This window comes from Ranitomeya imitator, chromosome 4 (assembly GCF_032444005.1).
Source record: "Ranitomeya imitator isolate aRanImi1 chromosome 4, aRanImi1.pri, whole genome shotgun sequence".
Taxonomy (NCBI): Eukaryota; Metazoa; Chordata; class Amphibia; order Anura; family Dendrobatidae; genus Ranitomeya; species Ranitomeya imitator.
Genome location: NC_091285.1, coordinates 700,661,910 through 700,681,191, shown reverse-complemented (window position 1 = coordinate 700,681,191; position 19,282 = coordinate 700,661,910). Strand labels below are relative to the sequence as shown.

The following is a 19,282-nucleotide window of genomic DNA, read 5'->3' as shown; positions in this document are numbered from 1 at the left end:
CATGGCAACCCCAACACGACCACATCATGCAGATTATGCAACACCAGAAAGCGAATAACCTCCTGATGTGCAGGAGCCATGCACATGGTCAGCTGGGTCCAGTATTGAGGCTTATTCTTGGCCAAAGGCGTAGCATCAATTCCTCTCAATGGAATAGGACACTGCAAGGGCTCCAAGAAAAACCCACAACGCTTAGCATACTCCAAGTCCATCAAATTCAGGGCAGCGCCTGAATCCACAAATGTCATGACAGAATAGGAAGACAAAGAGCAGATCAAAGTAACGGACAGAAGAAATTTTGACTGTACCGTACCAATGGTGGCAGACCTAGTGAACCGCTTAGTGCGCTTAGGACAATCAGAGATAGCATGAGTGGAATCACCACAATAGAAACACAGCCCATTCAGACGTCTGTGTTCTTGCCGTTCAACTCTGGTCAAAGTCCTATCGCACTGCATAGGCTCAGGTTTAAGCTCAGGTAATACCGCCAAATGGTGCACAGATTTATGCTCACGCAAGCGACGACCGATCTGAATGGCCAAAGACATAGACTCACTCAAACCAGCAGGCATAGGAAATCCCACCATGACATCTTTAAGGGCTTCAGAGAGACCCTTTCTGAACATAGCTGCCAGCGCAGATTCATTCCATTGAGTGAGCACGGACCACTTTCTAAATTTCTGACAATATACCTCTATCTCATCCTGACCCTGACAAAGGGCCAGCAAATTTTTTTCTGCCTGATCCACTGAATTAGGTTCATCGTACAGCAATCCAAGCGCCAGGAAAAACGCATCGATATTACTTAATGCAGGATCTCCTGACGCAAGAGAAAATGCCCAGTCCTGAGGATCGCCACGCAAAAAAGAAATAACGATCCTAACTTGTTGAACTGGGTCACCAGAGGAGTGAGGTTTCAAAGCCAAAAATAGTTTACAATTATTTTTGAAACTCAGAAATTTAGTTCTATCTCCAAAAAACAAATCTGGAATAGGAATTCTCGGTTCTAACATAGAATTCTGAACCACAAAGTCTTGAATATTTTGTACTCTTGCCGTGAGCTGATCCACACATGAAGACAAACCTTTAATGTCCATTGCAACACCTGTGTCCTGAACCACCCAAATGTCTAGGGGAAAAAAAGGCAAAACACAGTGCAGAGAAAAAAAAATGGTCTCAGAACTTCTTTTTTCCCTCTATTGAGAATCATTAGTACAATGGCCTCCTGTACTGTTATGAGTTATGATTAGGCAATTCAGTACCACAATGGACATAGCGGTCAGAGCACATTCAGTGATCTGACAATAACCCAAAAATATAGAACGAGCTCTGAGACGTGGGAACTCTGTTGACCGCAATCCCTGATCCTCTCCAACAACACTAGATGCAGCCGTGGATTGCGCCTAACGCTCCCTATGCAACTCGGCACAGCCTGAGAAACTAGCTAGCCTGAAGATAGAAAATAAGCCTACCTTGCCTCAGAGAAATACCCCAAAGGAAAAGGCAGACCCCCCACATATAATGACTGTGAGTTAAGATGAAAAGACAAACGTAGAGATGAAATAGATTTAGCAAAGTGAGGCCCGACTTTCTGAACAGAGCGAGGATAGGAAAGGTAACTTTGCGGTCAACACAAAACCCTAAAAAAACACACAAAGGGGGCAAAAAGACCCTCCGTACCGAACTAACGGCATGGAGGTACACCCTCTGCGTCCCAGAGCTTCCAGCAAAACAAATAGATAAGCTGGACAGAAAAAACAGCAAACAAAAATAGCAAAGGAAAACTTAGCTATGCAGAGCAGCAGGCCACAGGAACGATCCAGTAGAAAACAAGTCCAATACTGGAACATTGACAGGAGGCCAGGATCAAAGCACTAGGTGGAGTTAAGTAGAGCAGCACCTAACGATCTCACCACATCACCTGAGGAAGGAAACTCAGAAGCCGCAGTACCACTTTCCTCCACGAACGGAAGCTCACAGAGAGGATTAGCAGAAGTACCACTTGTGACCACAGGAGGGAGCTCTGCCACAGAATTCACAACAGGCTCCAGAAGGTGAGTATATAACTATTTTTTATTTAAATTCTTTTTTTTAACAGGGATATGATGCCCACATTGCTATATACTACATGGGCTGGGCAATATACTACATGGGCTGTGAAATATACTACATGGGCTGTGCTATATCATATAGTACGTGACTGGGCAATATTCTACGTGACTGGGCAATATACTACGTGACTGGGCAATATACTACGTGTCTGGGCAATATACTACGTCACTGGGCAATATACTACGACACTGGGCAATATACTACGTCACTGGGCAATATACTACGTGGCTGGGCAATATACTACGTCACTGGGCAATATACCAGGTTACTGGGCAATATACTACATGGCTGGGAAATATACTACGTGACTGAGCAATATACTATGTGGCCGGGCAATATACTACGTGACTGGACAATATACTATGTGGCCGGACAATATACTACATGACTGGGCAATATACTATGTCACTGGGCAATATACTATGTCAATGGGCAATATACTATGTCACTGGGCAATATACTACGCTACTGGCCAATATAATACGTGATTGGGCAATATACTACGTGACTGTGCAGTATACTACGTAACTCGGCAATATACTTTGTGGCCGGGCAATATACTACATGGCTGGGCAATATACTACGTCACTGGGCAATATACTACATTACTGGGCAATTTACTACGTGTCTGGGCAATATACTACGTGGCTGGGCAATATACTACGTGACTGGGCAATACGTGAACGGACTCACCCCCATACACTGCTTAGTCTTCTTCTGCTTGTAATTTAGATAATATCTTTTGCTCTGATTTTTAGTCTTATGCTTAATGTTCTTCTGCTTTTTGTTCTGCAGCTTCTTGTTCTTCTGCTTCTTGGTCTTCTTCGGGGTGGTCTCCAGGGTCGTTGTCTCCAGGGTCATCATCTCCAGGGTCGTCGTCTCCGGGGTTGTCATCTTCTTCAGGGTGGTCTTCAGGGTCGTCGTCTCCAGGGTCGTCGTCTCCGCGGTCGTCGTCTTCTTCGGGGTGGTCTTCGGGGTCGTCGTCTTTAGGGTCATCATCCGGGAGATCCAGAGTGATTAGCAAAAACCATTTCCAAAAGCTTAAAGTCTTCCTTCAACCTTAAATATTATGTTACTATGACTGCTAGAGGCACATGACAGCTGATCAGATCAAACAGGTGGAGGCGACCAATGATTGATATATCCATCATTGGACTTTAACGGGTTAAAGGATGGCTCCTTTGCAAGTTGATTTAAACTGCTGCACTTTAAAGAGCTCACATGGAAGTATGAAAAGTCATAAACGCTTTAAAACTGAGTTTTGAGATTGGCTGCAGTGGTTAGGCAACTGCAAGTGGATGTCATAGAACACATCAGTAGAATAGTCAGCAGAGAAGTGACAGCGGCCATAATCTGTACATAAATCTGATTTTCTTTTTCATAACCGTGCTTGCCATTTGAAAAAACATTTGGGAAGTCGAAGATTACCTTTAATGTCTTTATTTCTAAAACTATAAATAATGGGATTAATCAAGGGGGTAAATACAGTGTATTGAAGGGATGTGATTTTATTAATATCTGATGTTTGTTCACTTTTTGGAAGAATATACACACTGAAAAGAGTGGTGTAAAATATGGAGACCACGGTGAGGTGGGAACTGCAGGTGGAGAAGGCTTTCTGTCTACTGATATTAGATGAAATCTGTAAAATGGCACGGATAATCTTCACGTAGCTAACAATAAATATTATGCTGGGAATAATCAACAGTGGAATACTTAATAAATACATTTGTAGTTTTACAGGAAAAGTGTCCGAACATGCAATGTCTTGTAAGGGAACAAGATCACAGAATAGATGGTCAATAACATTAGTCCCACAGAACTTTAACCTGGATATTATTATAATGTAAATGAGTGACGCAAAGAAACTGAGCAACCAAGAACTGATGGACAATATCACACAATTTCCACTTGTCATTATAGAGGTATAACGGAGGGGATTACAGATGGCCACATATCTGTCATAACACATCACCGTGAGGAGAAGGCATTCAAATGATTCTGTGGCACTAAAGAAATAAATTTGGGTCATGCAACCAATAAAAGCAATGGTCCCTCCTTTATTCATTAAAACGTAGAGAATGTTGGGGGCAATATCTGAAATCAGTAAGATGTCACTGATGGACAGTTGTGAGATGAAGAAGTACATTGGAGTGTGGAGGTTCTTGCTGGTGGACACCAGGGTGATGATCAGGAGATTCCCATATATTGTCACCAAGAATATCACAAGAAGTACACAGAAGAGTACAATTCTTAGCTGTGAACTGCCTTGAAAACCTAAGAGTACAAACTCTTTAATATCAGTCAGATTGTTCACCTGCAAAAAAGTATACAAACATAAGAGATTTAAAAGTCAGTAAGATTTGTTACTAATATAATAAGGAACTGGAGTTCTTCATGTTGCAGGAGAGCAGGTGGGAATGTCCTGGGTGGAAGGTTTGTGTCACCGAAGTGGCTGGCCTCAGTGATATAAATCCCAGAATTGAAGCTCCAGTAATTGATGGTTACTGAGAGGTTTTAGTAAATGGACCAGATATTGGGTCCGGGATTTAGGAGCAACCAAAAGAGCCGGGGTAGAAATAGTCGCTCCTATAACTCTAGTAGGGGCCTTGCAGGTCTTATAAAAGGCAGCTGAATTGGCTCAAGTGTGTCTGAGGTAGTGGAGCTGGAGTGGGGAGCTCTACTGGTGCACAGACCGTAGCAATGTCCGGACTTGCTGTGAACGTAGGACCGCATCATTTTACTGTGCCTACCCTGAGAAAGGACTGTTTATTTAGTTATTGATTTTTTTTAAATTTTGGTCAAAGTGAAGCTGCTGTGCTTACTTTCGAAGTTTGTGAGACAAATTAAACCTGAGACTGTTTTGCACCAGAACCAAATGCCCGTGTGTACCCTTCTCTGCTGATAGCAAGCAATGTTCTGTTTAAAGATTTATCTGACATCTTGGCCAAAATCCTCATGGACAACAATGATCACTGTCACAGAATCGATTCCTCAATAACATGTGAATGTGACTTTCAAGTGTCAATACAATGTGGTATGTGGAGCGGTCATCATTGCAAAGTTGTCTATGTGTCCTCACCATCTCCTCACTTCATGGAATGAGATAAAGATGTCTTCGCATCAATAGCAATTTCTATCTAAGCTTAATTAAATTGTGATCAATGTTCAGCTGAACACAAATTTTATTTCCTCGAAAAATAATTGAGTAATTTTGTTTTGAAAATTTCCATTCTTATTTTCATGGTCTAAATGTGATTGAAATGAGAATTATCGTATATCCCTACATCATTTGTGTTCTTACATCAGGCGTTTCCATGGTCCTCTTATTTTTCATCGTGAGGGAATAAGTGAGGAGTCTCCACCTGCAAGAGAAGATCTTCATCATCCTGGTCAGATTCTGTAAAATGATAGGACATAGTCAGACGCATCAACATTTACTCATAGAACAGAAGCTATGACATGACTCCGTATACGTATAATTATATATATATTATGCCATTGCCTCTACAGATTTGGTGTTGTTTTTGTCTCCCATATCTCTCGAGGTGTAGTCCAAAGAGGCATTATTATTAATAATTATTGGATTATTCCAAGGATGATGTAAAATGCAGAAAGAAAATAAACATGATCAAATATGTAGATACATAATCTAACATGTCAATAATCACATTTAAGTGCCCAGTGAATGCCGAAAAAATAGAATTTTCCATTTTTCAGTACAGTTGCACCTTTAAAAATGCAATCAAAATAGATCAAAAGGATGAAAAGAGGCCATAATTGTACCAACAAAAATCACATTTGGTTCTCGAAAAACAAGCCCAAATACGAGTCCATTGGTGGGAAAAAGAAAAAAAAATGTGTATAGTCTATGAATTTGGCAACACAAAGAAAAAAACTTGTTTTTATTCTATTTTTCAAACGTAACAGTAAAATATTTTAATAGTAAAAGTCAATCATAGTACAATGATTAAAATGCAAGTCGAAAGGTGTTCGATTTAATGCTGTACATCGGTTTATTGTGCTATTACAGCTAACAGTATATCTAGTGGACCACATTTTTGTGATGTTCTATTTTAAAATGGCTCAATAAAAGATAGATTTTGCTACAAAGATCGCAGTTCTGTTGCCGGATCAACCCTGCGTTTCTCCAAATATTAGAGGCGGCTAATAAAGAGCAAACTTTCTGAGAAGGTGCTTAAGATGGAATTTTGAAGCAATTGTGAGAACTAGGTGACCCCACTGGGTGATCTGTTCGGAAAACCATTCAAGGACTGGAGCATATGGCCACAGCCACAGAAGATAAAAAGCGCATTTGTATCAGAAAGTGGCAAAACTAAAAAAGAAGTGTCCTTAACAGTTAGTGCACCCATCTGGAAAGTTACTTTCACTGTTCAGAATTGGACAGGACTACTTCAAATTGTTGAGGTTGGAAATAAGTGTTGCGCCCCAGGGTCCTGGTCATCACAGTAGCATTATTTTCCGCGCGGGGAGAGTGATGTTGCGTTTGGAAGCGATGAAGGATATCTTTTATCAGGTAACCACAATACACACAACATGTTCACACTCCAGGCCGCAAGGGGGAGCTTTTGATTTTATTTACTACGTGACTCCCCTATATATTGTGGTTTGCAGGGAAAGAGAGTTGAGATTGTCAGAGAGACAGAAAGGAGCAGACCGACCTAGAGGGTCAGAGGGTCTGAAGGAGCCGTGTAGTCAGACGACCGAGATTGTAAGGACACTATGACTTACATCAGAGACCAGCAGGACAGATGAACTGCAAGTTACCTGTCCGCCTTAATACCCAGGAGCCACGGTGACACACATAGAGCCCGCGGCGTGCTTGAGTACCTGTAAAAAGGCTCAAGTCACCAGTCATACAGGTTATTTCCTATCCTACATGGGGGACAAAGAGAAGAACTGTGAGGACCTTATCTGAAGCCATAGGCAGTAAGAGACTACAACACCACCGTGCTAGTGGAAGGCTTTTAACTCCACCTGGTAAAGGGGACTCTGGATTCGCTTCCAAGCCAGCTGGACCCTGCCTGCCATGTGATCTGGTACCCTGGACTGTGGCTGCCTGAAGTCTTCAGTAAACCAGGTAAACCAGGTAAAAATTGCCAAAAGTCGGCGATTTTTGAAATTGTCAGATCCGTTTCGCTCAACCCTACTTTGCTCTTCTCTCTAAGATTACTATCCAAGATATTAAAGACATCCTTCAAACAATCCCAAAAAACAAAACTCCAGGTCCAGATGGTTTCCCTGTGAGTTACTACAGAAAGTTTTCAGACATTCTTCTCCCCCACCTAGTTGTCCTATTCAACTCATTTCTGGAAGGGAAGTGTCCTCCTACTCAATCCCTAGAGGCATATATTATTCCCAAGGAGGGCAGAGACGGCGGCCTCTGTAGTAATTATAGGCCTATCTCCTTGCTCAATAGCAACCTAAAATTATGGGCAAAGATTCTGGCTGCCAGAATTAATGGTGTTCTAGAAACACTAATACATCCTGACCAAGTTGGCTTTGTCAGAGGAAGAGAGGGTAAGGACAACTCTATCAAAACTCTTTTGGCTATTTCTCATGCTAAGTGCTCTGGCATCCCCCTTGTCATTCTGTCGACAGATGCCGAGAAGGCCTTCGATAGAATCAGCTGGCACTATCTGATTTGCACCTTAAAAAAATATGAGTTTCCTCCTCCGTTTATAGAGGCTATCATGACCCTTTACACGACTCCAGTTGCTAAGGTCAGAGTGAATAGTTTATTTTCTAATTCCTTCAGGATTAGAAACAGAACTAGACAGGGCTGCCCTCTCTCCCCTTCCTTTTTGTGTTGGTAATGGAGACCTTGATCCAGAAAATTAGGCAAAACCCGGAGATTAGAGGCTTAACAGTGGGCCAATATGAATTCAAGACAGCTGCGTTTGCTGATGACCTTCTTCTCTTGATCTCGAATCCCTAAACAGCCTTTTCCAGTCTTTTAAATTTATTTAATGAATTTGGTATTGTCTCAAACTTTAAAATCAACATGAACAAGTTGGAAGTTTTGAACATCTCGATTCCATCTGAAGTATCCAAGATTCTTAAACAAACTACCCCTTTTAACTGGCCCCCTGAGAAACTAAAATTCCTAGAGATTTATCCCGCTACAGACCCCACTTCACTCTTTAAATTTAATTTTTTACCCTTACAAACCAAGATACAAACTCTACTCAAATCTTATGACTTACCTTATCTTTCCTGGATGGGGAGGGTTAAAGTTATCAAAGCCCACATTCTCCCAAAAAAATTTTATATAATGAATATGGTCCCCATCCATATCCCTAATTCTTTCTTCACCTCCTTGAATAAATTGGTTGCAAATTATATTTGGAGATTTAAAAGAGCCAGACTTCTCCCTAAAATTCTTTTATCTACCTAAAAATAAAGGTGGACTTGACCTCCCCAACTTTAACCCCTTAGTGACGGAGCCAAATTTTTTAAATCTGACCAGTGTCACTTTATGTGGCAATAACTCTGGAATGCTTCAACAAATCCCAGTGATTTTGAGATTGTTTTTTCGTGACACATTATACTTTATGATAATGGTACATTTAGGTCAATATGTTTTGTGTTTATTTTAAAAAATATCACAAATTTGAGAAAAATTTTAAAAATTTAGCAATTTTCAAAGTTTGAAGGATTATCCCTTTAATCCAGATAGTCATACCACAGCATACCATTAATAAATAACATTTCCCGCATGTCGACTTTACATCAGCACCATTTGTAAAATGTTCTTTTATTTTGTTAGCATTTTAGGAGGTTAAAAATGTAGCAGTAATTTTTCATTTTTTCAAGGAAATTTACAACAGTTATTTTTTTAGGGAACTATCCATGTTTGAAGTGACTTTAGGGGTCTCATATATTGGGAAACCCCCAAAGGTGATACCATTTTAAAAACAGCACTCCCTGACATATTGAAAGCTGCTTTCAGGTAGTTTATTAACCCTTCAGGTGCTTTACAGGAATTAATGAAAAGTGGTATGACAGAAATGAAAATGTGCATTTTCACCACCTAAATGTCGCTAATTTCTGAACAGGTTACAACAGCCGACAGACTCTAAGGCCGCTATTTGGTCGTGAATTACCATCGCAAACATCAGGACCACACAATCATGATCGGAGGGCACCAATTGGGATAAAGAGGAAGCCCCCACACTCTGTTAACCAGTTATAATGATGTAGTCACTATTGACAGCAGCATCTAAAGGGTTAAACAGATATGGACGGTGCTAACATTGATCGTGGTTGATACAGCAAGTTGTCAGATATAGTGTGCAGCTGACAGCTGCTGGATTGTCTCCTGTATGGGGATGCTATTTTCTTATATCTCAGGTCAGTTAAAAGACCTATTGGCTATCATTAAGGGGTTAAGACCTATTACCACGCAATTCACCTAGCTAGATGGTTATGTCTGGTTAAGTCTAATATAGATTCTAAAACTCCTAACTTCGAAATCACTCTGTTGGGTAATAATGCTGATATCTTTCTATGGTCCTCTTGTACTCACTCACAAAGTACCTCATTGTTACTTTTTAGATAATATCCCACTGAAGATAATCCCTTGGCTTACTGACCCCAATTATACTGATGTTTTTGGTCTTTGGGACTCGTTACCTAACTTTCCAATCTCACACCTCCTTCCCAACCAAATCCCCTGTATAGACGCTTGGCCAAGGGATGCCAAAAGACGACCCCACGACCTTCTACAAAAGCACCATGTAACTTTTATACTTTCCAAACTCAAATCAATACAAAAAAATAACTCTGAGTTGCTCTGGCTAGAATTTCTAGTAGGCCTCAGTTCTCCTTCCTCCAAACTAATTTCCAAAATGTACGCTAACCTCATTTGTCCACCCACTCAGTTCAAACCACTCTATTTATCTTCATGGGAATCAGAATTAAAGCGTTCTTTGTCCCCCCAAGAATCGAACCAAATTTTGAGTAATTCTCACGGCTTCTCAAGATGTATCTCGCTAGAGGAAAACTCCTTTAAAATTTTATCACGCTGGTATAGAACCCCCGAAATATTATACCAGATGGGTTTAACTTCCTCTCTAGAGTTGAGCTACCTTGACCTTTTTAGAGTCGAGCCGGGTTTCGCGAAACCCGACTATCTCAAAAGTCGAGTCGAGTGGAATCGGCCGATTATCGCGAAAAGTCGGGGATCGACCGAAACACGAAACCCAATGCAAGTCAATGGGGGAGCATAGTCGGCAGTGAGTAAAGGCCAGGAAAACATGTACAGAGCCCATTGTATTGGCAAAAAAATCCATTCTTGCTACTGAAGCTTGTCAATCTTAATTTAGCTTATAATAATTGGAAGGCATTTGAAATTGTGGGTCATTTGGCTAAAGTTGTGGGGGGTAGGGCTGGTTCAAGTAATTAGTGTGCCCAGTAAATCTGGACCACGTCACGGCAGTGGAGCAGGGAGAGGTAAGTATTTCAACTTTGCAAGTGCTGTGATCCTGAGCAAGCAGGGGGGGCCCACTCGTTGGCATTGGCACTGGGACAGGGCCCTTCAAAGTACAGCGGTGTGTTTGCACGGCGGGGGCGCCTCCCACCGGCAACAACACTTTTGCGTACTATGAGGGGCCCTGTGCCAGTGACGTCACCGAGTATTCCTCCCCCCCACCTGATGAAGGAACCTGCACCTTCATCTGCACCTTCCTCTTTGTCCCCGTGTAAGGTGGTATGGTATGCGGGAAGAGGAACCTGACTTTCAGCAGGGTCACAATCTTGCTGTGTAGCGTGCACGGGGAATGTTGCGTTATGGGTCAATGTACCAGCAGACTCATCTATCACTGGCTGGGCAATGGGCAGGATGAGGAGGAAACACAGATATAGGCCCAAAGAATAAAGTGGGCTAAATGCAGTTTAAAATTGGTAACAGGACTAACCAGGGGGCATTGCAGTGGAGGACAACTGTAATGAGAGGCTGACACAGAGAGTAGGCCCAAATCAGTAAGTATTCTAAATGCAGTTCAAAATTGGCAACAGTAGTAAACCGGCGGCACAGCTTTGTTCACTGTAGGAGAACAGCAAGGAGCGGCAGACACAGATAGAAGGCCCCAACCCAACTAGTAGGCCTAATGCAGTGTTGTTTTCAACAACTACTAAACGAGAGCCAGAAGATCGAAGCAATGGAGAGGAAACCTGGGGAACACCTTGGAGTGTAAGACACCGTCTCTACACCCCAGACCCAACTTGTAGGCCGAATGCAGTGTTGTTTTCAACAACTACTTAAGAAGAGCTTTAAGATTGAAGCAATGGAGAGGAAACCTGGAGAACACCTTGGAGCGGAAGACACCGTCTCTACAACCCAGACCCAACTTGTGGGCCGAATGCAGTGTTGTTTTCAACAACTACTTAAGAAGAGCTTTAAGATTGAAGCAATGGAGAGGAAACCTGGAGAACACCTTGGAGCGGAAGACACCGTCTCTACAACCCAGAGCCAACTTGTAGGCCGAATGCAGTGTTGTTTTCAACAACTACTTAAGAAGAGCCAGAAAATCGAAGCAATGGAGAGGCAACCTGGGGAACACCTTGGAGCGGAACACACCGTCTCTACACCCCAGACCCAACTTGTAGGCCGAATGCAGTGTAGTTTTCAACAACTACTAAACGAGAGTCGGAAGACCGAAGCAATGGAGAGGAAACCTGGGGAACACCTTGGAGTGGAACACACCGTCTCTTACACCCCATACCCAATTTGTAGGCCTAATGCAGTGTAGTTTTCAACAACTACTAAACGAGAGTCAGAAGATCGAAGCAATGGCGAGGAAACCTGGGGAACACCTTGGAGCGGCAGACACCGTTAGTAGGCCCTACCGAAGTAGTAGCCCCAATGCAGTTTTCAAATTCCTAGAGGCTGAAAACAAGACTATTGACGCTCTGCTTTTTTCAAAGGAGGACAGCTGTATTGAGTGGCGCAGACGGACACAGGTAGTAGGCCTTAAACCAAAAATGTGGCTCAATGCAGTTTAAAAATGGTTACAGGGGTACACAGGCAGCATTGCTCTGGTCAGTGGAGGACAATTTCAATAGTGGACCGCAGACAGACTTTGTACGCCTACTATTAAAAAAAGGATGCTCTATGCAATTAAAAATAGGTTCCAGGGGTCCACGGGCAGCAGTGGTGTGGTCAGTGGAGGAGTATTGGAAGGAGGGACCGCAGACAGGCGTAGTAGGCCTAACATAACAAAATTAGGCTGTAGGCACTTTAAAATTGGTTCCAGGGGTACACGGGCAGCAGTGGTGTGGTCAGCGGAGGACAATTTGAATTAGGGACTGCAAACAGACTTTGTAGGCTGTCCCCTGTGGACCATGCATCCAACACATTAATCCAGTGCGCCTTAATGGACACGTAACTTTTTGTGGACATGCCTACTGGTCCATGCGTCTCTTGTCAGGTGCAACTTTCTACTGTTTGATTGCCTGAGTGCTATGACAATGCAGACTTTTTCATGCCGGTGGAGGGCTGGGATGGCTTTTCTCGCAAAAGAAATGTCGACTGGGTAGCTTGAACCGTGGTACAGCGTAGTTCATCTGGGCTTTCTAAATATAAAACAAAGAAAAAAAGGAGGCTCCATGCACTTTCAGCTGGGTTCCAGGGGTACACGGCCAGCATTGGTCTGGTCAGTGGAGAACTATTGGAAGGAGGGACCGCAGACAGGCTTCGAAGGCCTAACATAATAAAATTGGGCTGTAGGCACTTTAAAATTGGTTCTATGGGTACACGGGCAGCAGTAGACAGGTCAGTGGAGGACTAGTGGAAGGACGGACCGCAGACAGGCTTCGAAGGCCTAACATAATAAAATTGGGCTGTAGGCACTTTAAAATTGGTTCCAGGGGTACACGGGCAGCAGTAGACAGGTCAGTGGAGGACTAGTGGAAGGAGGGACCGCAGACAGGCTTCGAAGGCCTAACATAATAAAATTGGGCTGTAGGCACTTTATAATTGATTCCAGGGGTACACGGGCAGCAGTAGACAGGTCAGTGGAGGCCTAGTGGAAGGAGGGACCACAGACAGGCTTCGAAGGCCTAACATAATAAAATTGGGCTGTAGGCACTTTGAATTCTCTTGCAGGGGTACACAGGCATCATTGGTGTTGTCAGCGGAGGCCGATTGTAATGAGTGTCTGCCAGTTAGTAGTCCGAAACAATAAATACATGTTAATGTCTCGCATTACAACAAAACGAAAACACAAAAGGGTGCAATCATTAGGTACAGGGGTGGGCTCCTCTGCGTAGTTTCAGACCTAGTAATTTGGCACAAAGTATTTACTTGGGTAAATATAGGACACTGCCCCTGACTATGTTAAGTACCATCATACATGTCAACACAATGGTATTGTTAGTGGCAGGAATTTACGGATGTCAGCGCATAGACTAAACATTGGTGGAACTGTGAGAGATAATTGTGCAAGTGGTAGAGCAATGTTTGAGCTGGGGGTGGGGGAACTCTCTTGTGGCCGGCGGTACAGGCCCAGGGTCCCTCATGTTACAACAGTGTGTCTGACGTTGAGTGCGCACCACCACCGCCAGAGACACTTTATTGTACTATGAGGGACCCAGTGGCAGTGCCGTCGACCAAAAGCGGGCACACCCACCTCTTCAGACAAACAGCACTCTCACGGGTGCTTGCACCAAGTGGCGATACCACGGCCCCGTGGGGGGAGTTTGGCCATTTAGGGAGGTGTAAACATGTCGTATGCTGGACAATCAGCTGCTGCAAATTACGAGATTGGTAAAGTCATTCAGAGTAGTCCACAGGCAAGACCTTTTCATAGGAAAGCTAGGTGTCAGCCGGGCAAGGAGGGGCAAAAGAATTTGAAATCCAGTTGTGGTTCATTTTAATGAAGGTTAGATCATCAACATTTTGGGTAGCCAGACGAGTCCTTTTTTCGGTTAATATTGAACCTGCAGCACTGAATACTCTTTCTGATAGGACACTAGCTGCCGGGCAAGCAAGCTCCTGCAATGCATATTCTGCCAATTCTGGCCAGGTTTCTAATGTGGATGCCCAGTAATCAAATGGGAATGACGGTTGAGGTAGAACTTTGATAAGGGATGAAAAATAGTTAGTAACCATACTGGACAAATGTTGTCTCCTGTCACTTTGAATTGATGCAGCAGTACCTGTCCTGTCTGCGGTCATAGCAAAATCACTCCACAACCTCGTCAGAAAACCCCTCTGTCCAACGCCACTTCGGATTTCTGCACCTCTAACACTTCTGGTCTGCTGCCCCCTGCAGTTCGTGTGAGAACGATCACGGGCGCTGTGTGCTGGAAATGCCTGAAGCAAACGGTCAACAAGAGTTGATTGTTTGGTTGCTAATATTAGTTCCAAGTTCTCATGTGGCATAATATTTTGCAATTTGCCTTAATTTAAAATTAAGGCCTATTTAAATTTGCCTATTTAAAAAAATACTCATCCACATCATCCTTCTCGTCCTCCTCCTCCTGTTCTCCCGCTACCTCGTCCTGTACACTGCCCTGACCAGACAATGGCTGACTGTCATCAAGGCTTTCCTCTTCCTCGGCTGCAGATGACTGCTCCTTTATGTGCGTCAAACTTTGCATCAGCAGACGCATTAGGGGGATGCTCATGCTTATTATGGCGTTGTCTGCACTAACCAGCCGTGTGCATTCCTCAAAACACTGAAGGACTTGACACATGTCTTGTATCTTTGACCACTGCACACTTGACAACTCCATGTCTGCCATCCTACTGCCTGCCCGTGTATGTGTATCCTCCCACAAAAACATAACAGCCCGCCTCTGTTCGTACAGTCTCTGAAGCATGTGCAGTGTTGAGTTCCACCTTGTTGCAACGTCTATGATTAGGCGATGCTGGGGAAGGTTCAAAGACCGCTGATAGGTCTGCATACGGCTGGAGTGTACGGGCGAACGGCGGATATGTGAGCAAAGTCCGCGCACTTTGAGGAGCAGGTCGGATAACCCCGGATAACTTTTCAGGAAGCACTGCACCACCAGGTTTAAGGTGTGAGCCAGGCAAGGAATGTGTTTCAGTTGGGAAAGGGAGATGGCAGCCATGAAATTCCTTCCGTTATCACTAACTATCTTGCCTGCCTCAAGATCTACTGTGCCCAGCCACAACTGCATTTCTCTCTGCAAGAACTCGGACAGAACTTCCGCGGTGTGTCTGTTGTTGCCCAAACACTTCATAGCCAATACAGCCTGCTGACGCTTGCCAGTAGCTGGCCCATAATGGGACAACTGGTGTGCAACAGTGCCAGCTGCGGATGGAGTGGTTTGGCGACTGCGGTCTGTGGACGAGCTCTCGCTTCTGCAGAAGGACGAGGAGGAGGAGGAGGAAGGGGTGCGAACACCTACAGCCAACTGTTTCCTAGACCGTGGGCTAGGCAGAACTGTCCCAAAATTGATGTCCCCTGTGGACCCTGCATCTACCACATTCACCCAGTGTGCCGTGATGGACACATAACGTCCCTGGCCATGCCTACTGGTCCATGCATCTGTTGTCAGGTGCACCTTTGTACTCACAGATTGCCTGAGTGCATGGACGATGCGCTCTTTAACATGCTGGTGGAGGGCTGGGATGGCTTTTCTCGAAAAGAAGTGTAGACTAGGTAGCTCGTAGCGTGGTTCAGCGTAGTCCATCAGGGCTTTGAAAGCTTCGCTTTCAACTAACCGGTAGGGCATCATCTCTAATGAGATTAGTCTAGCTATGTGGGCGTTCAAACCCTGTGTACGCGGATGCGAGGATAAGTACTTCCTTTTTCTAACCAGAGTCTCATGTAGGGTGAGCTGGACTGGAGAGCTGGAGATCGTGGAACTAGCGGGTGTGCCGGTGGACATGGCAGAATGAGAGACGGTTGGAGACGGTATTGTTTCCGCCGGTGCCCTACATGCAGTGTTTCCTACTACGAAACTGGTGATTCCCTGACCCTGACTGCTTTGGCCTGGCAAAGAAACCTGCACAGATACTGCAGGTGGTGTGGAAAATGGTGGCCTTACAGTGACGGCAGGGATGTAGCGTTGCTGACTAGCTTCATTGGCCGAGGGTGCTACAACCTTAAGGGACATTTGGTAGTTAGTCCAGGCTTGCAAATGCATGGTGGTTAAATGTCTATGCATGCAACTTGTATTGAGACTTTTCAGATTCTGACCTCTGCTTAAGGTAGTTGAACATTTTTGACAGATGACTTTTCGCTGATCAATTGGATGTTGTTTAAAAAAATGCCAGACTGCACTCTTTCTAGCATCGGATACCTTTTCAGGCATTGCAGACTGAGCTTTAACCGGATGGCCACGCTGTCCTCCAACAGGTTTTGGCTTTGCCACGCGTTTTGTCCCATCTATGGGCCCGGCAGATGGAACCTGTTGCGATGTTGATGCCTGCTGCGGCCCCTCCTCCTCCGCTTCAGAACTAATGCCGCCTCCACCCTGTTCCCCCAATGGCTGCCAATCGGGGTCAACAACTGGGTCATCTATAACCTCCTCTTCTAGCTTGTGCGCAACTTCGTCTGTGTCACCGTGTAAGTCGGTGGTAGAGCGTTCGTGACGGGGCAACATAGTCTCATCAGGGTCTGATTCTGGATCAGTACCCTGCAAGGGCAATGTTGTGGTCTGAGTCAAAGGACCAGCATAGTAGTCTGGCTGTGGCTGTGCATCAGTGCACTCCATGTCAGATTCAAATTGTAATGGGCATGGCCTGTTAACTGTTTCACTTTCTAAGCCAGGGACGGAATGTGTAAAGAGCTCCATGGAGTAACCCGTTGTGTCGCCTGCTGCATCCTTCTCTGTTGTTGTTTTTGCTGAAGAGGACAAGGAAGCGACTTGTCCCTGACCGTGAACATCCACTAACGACGCGCTGCTTTTACATGTACCAGTTTCAAAAGAGGAGGCAAAAGAGCTAGAGGCTGAGTCAGCAAGGTAAGCCAAAACTTGCTCTTGCTGCTACGGCTTTAAAAGCGGTTTTCCTACTCCCAGAAAAGGGAGCGTTCGAGGCCTTCTGTAGCCAGACGACGAACCTGGCTCCACAGCTCCAGACTTAGGTGCAATATTTTTTTTCCCACGACCACCTGATGCTCCACTACCACTACCATCATTACCAGCTGACAATGAACGCCCACGGCCACGACCTCTTCCACCAGACTTCCTCATTGTTTTAAAAACTTAACCAAAGTAACGGTATTTGTTGCTGTCAAACAACTTACACGGTGAGCTATAACTTCAGTATGATTTAGATATCCCTTTACTGGTGGGTGAGACCGCAAGGAAAATCAGGCACAATGTTACACACTCTGTTTTCGGTGGCACCAAATGAGAGAGATGCCACACACACAGGACTGTCACTCAAGCACAAATGTTAATATTGATCTCCCACTTTTTTTTTTTTTTTTTCAGGGAGAATTTAGAAACCAAATAAAAAAAAATGATTTTTTTCAGGGAGAATTTAGAAACCAAATAAAAAAAATTGATTTTTTCAGGGAGAATTTAGAAACCAAATAAAAAAAAAATAGGCTTTCTATGGCCCACTATTTGAGAGACAGAGATGGCACACCCAGGAGTCAAGACTGGCACACAAGCAGAAAGGGCAATATTAATCTCCCACTGATTTTTTTTTATTTTTCCAGGGAGAATTTAGAAACCAAATAAAAAAAAAATAGGCTTTCTATGGCCCACTATTTCAGAGAGAGAGATGGCACACCCAGGAGTCAGAAGTGGCACACAAGCAGAAAGGCCAATATTAATCTCCCACTGATTTTTTTTTATTTTTTCAAGGAGAATTTAGAAACCAAATAAAAAAAAAATTGGTTTTCTATGGCCCACTATTTCAGAGAGAGAGATGGCACACCCAGGAGTCAAGACTGGCACACAAGCAGAAAGGCCAATATTAATCTCCCACTGTTTTTTTTTTTTTTTTCAAGGAGAATTTAGAAACCAAATAAAAAAAAATAAATAGGCTTTCTATGGCCCACTATTTGAGAGAGAGAGATGGCACACCCAGGAGTCAAGACTGGCACACAAGCAGAAAGGCCAATATTAATCTCCCACTGTTTTTTTTTATTTTTTCAAGGAGAATTTAGAAACCAAATAAAAAAAAAATTGGTTTTCTATGGCCCACTATTTCAGAGAGAGAGATGGCACACCCAGGAGTCAAGACTGGCACACAAGCAGAAAGGCCAATATTAATCTCCCACTGTTTTTTTTTTTTTTTCAAGGAGAATTTAGAAACCAAATAAAAAAAAATAAATAGGCTTTCTATGGCCCACTATTTGAGAGAGAGAGATGGCACACCCAGGAGTCAGGAGTGGCACACAAGCAGAAAGGCTAATATTAACCCCTTTATCCCATATGACGTACTATCCCGTCGAGGTGCCCTGGGACTTAATTCCCAGTGAAGGGATAGTACGTCATAGCGATCGGCCATGCTCACGGGGGGAGCGCGGCCGATCGCGGCCGGGTGTCAGCTGCCTATCGCAGCTGACATCCGGCACTATGTGCCAGGAGCGGTCACGGACCGCCCCTGGCACATTAACCCCCGGCACACCGCGATCAAACATGATCGCGATGTGCCGGCGGTATAGGGAAGCTTCCCGCAGGGAGGGGGCTCCCTGCGGGGCTTCCCTGAGCCCCCCGCAGCAACACGATGTGATCGCATTGCTGCGAGGGTCTTACCTCCCTTCCTGCTCCTCCAGGCCCGGATCCATGATGGAAGCTGTGAAGCAGCCTGCACTCCCATCAGATCGGTGATCTGACAGAGTGCTGTGCAAACTGTCAGATCACCGATCTGTATTGTCCCCCCCTAGGGCAAAGTAAAAAAGTTAAAAAAAAATTTTCAAATGTGTAAAAAAAAATAAAAAAAAATATTCCAAAATAATGAAAAAAATATATATATATTATTCCCATAAATACATTTCTTTATCTAAATAAAAAAAAAAACAATAAAAGTACACATATTTAGTATCGCCGCGTCCGTAACGACCCGACCTATAAAACTGGCCCACTAGTTAACCCCTTCAGTAAACACCGTAAGAAAAAAAAAAAAAACGAGGCAAAAACAACGCTTTATTATCATACCGCCGAACAAAAAGTGGAATAACACGCGATCAAAAAGACGGATATAAATAACCATGGTACC

General features: G+C 43.9%; 1 protein-coding gene across 1 annotated transcript; it reads right to left on the bottom strand.

Annotated features, from left to right (window-relative positions):
• Positions 1-3,490: 3,490 nt before the first annotated feature.
• Positions 3,491-18,851, bottom strand: LOC138674781 (olfactory receptor 6B9-like). The gene is made up of 4 exons (XM_069762599.1): positions 18,820-18,851; positions 8,340-8,349; positions 5,417-5,512; positions 3,491-4,429 (listed from the first exon to the last, which is right to left on the bottom strand). Exons 1-4 carry the CDS (start codon positions 18,849-18,851, stop codon positions 3,491-3,493), a joined length of 1,077 nt encoding a protein of 358 aa, XP_069618700.1.
• Positions 18,852-19,282: the final 431 nt, after the last annotated feature.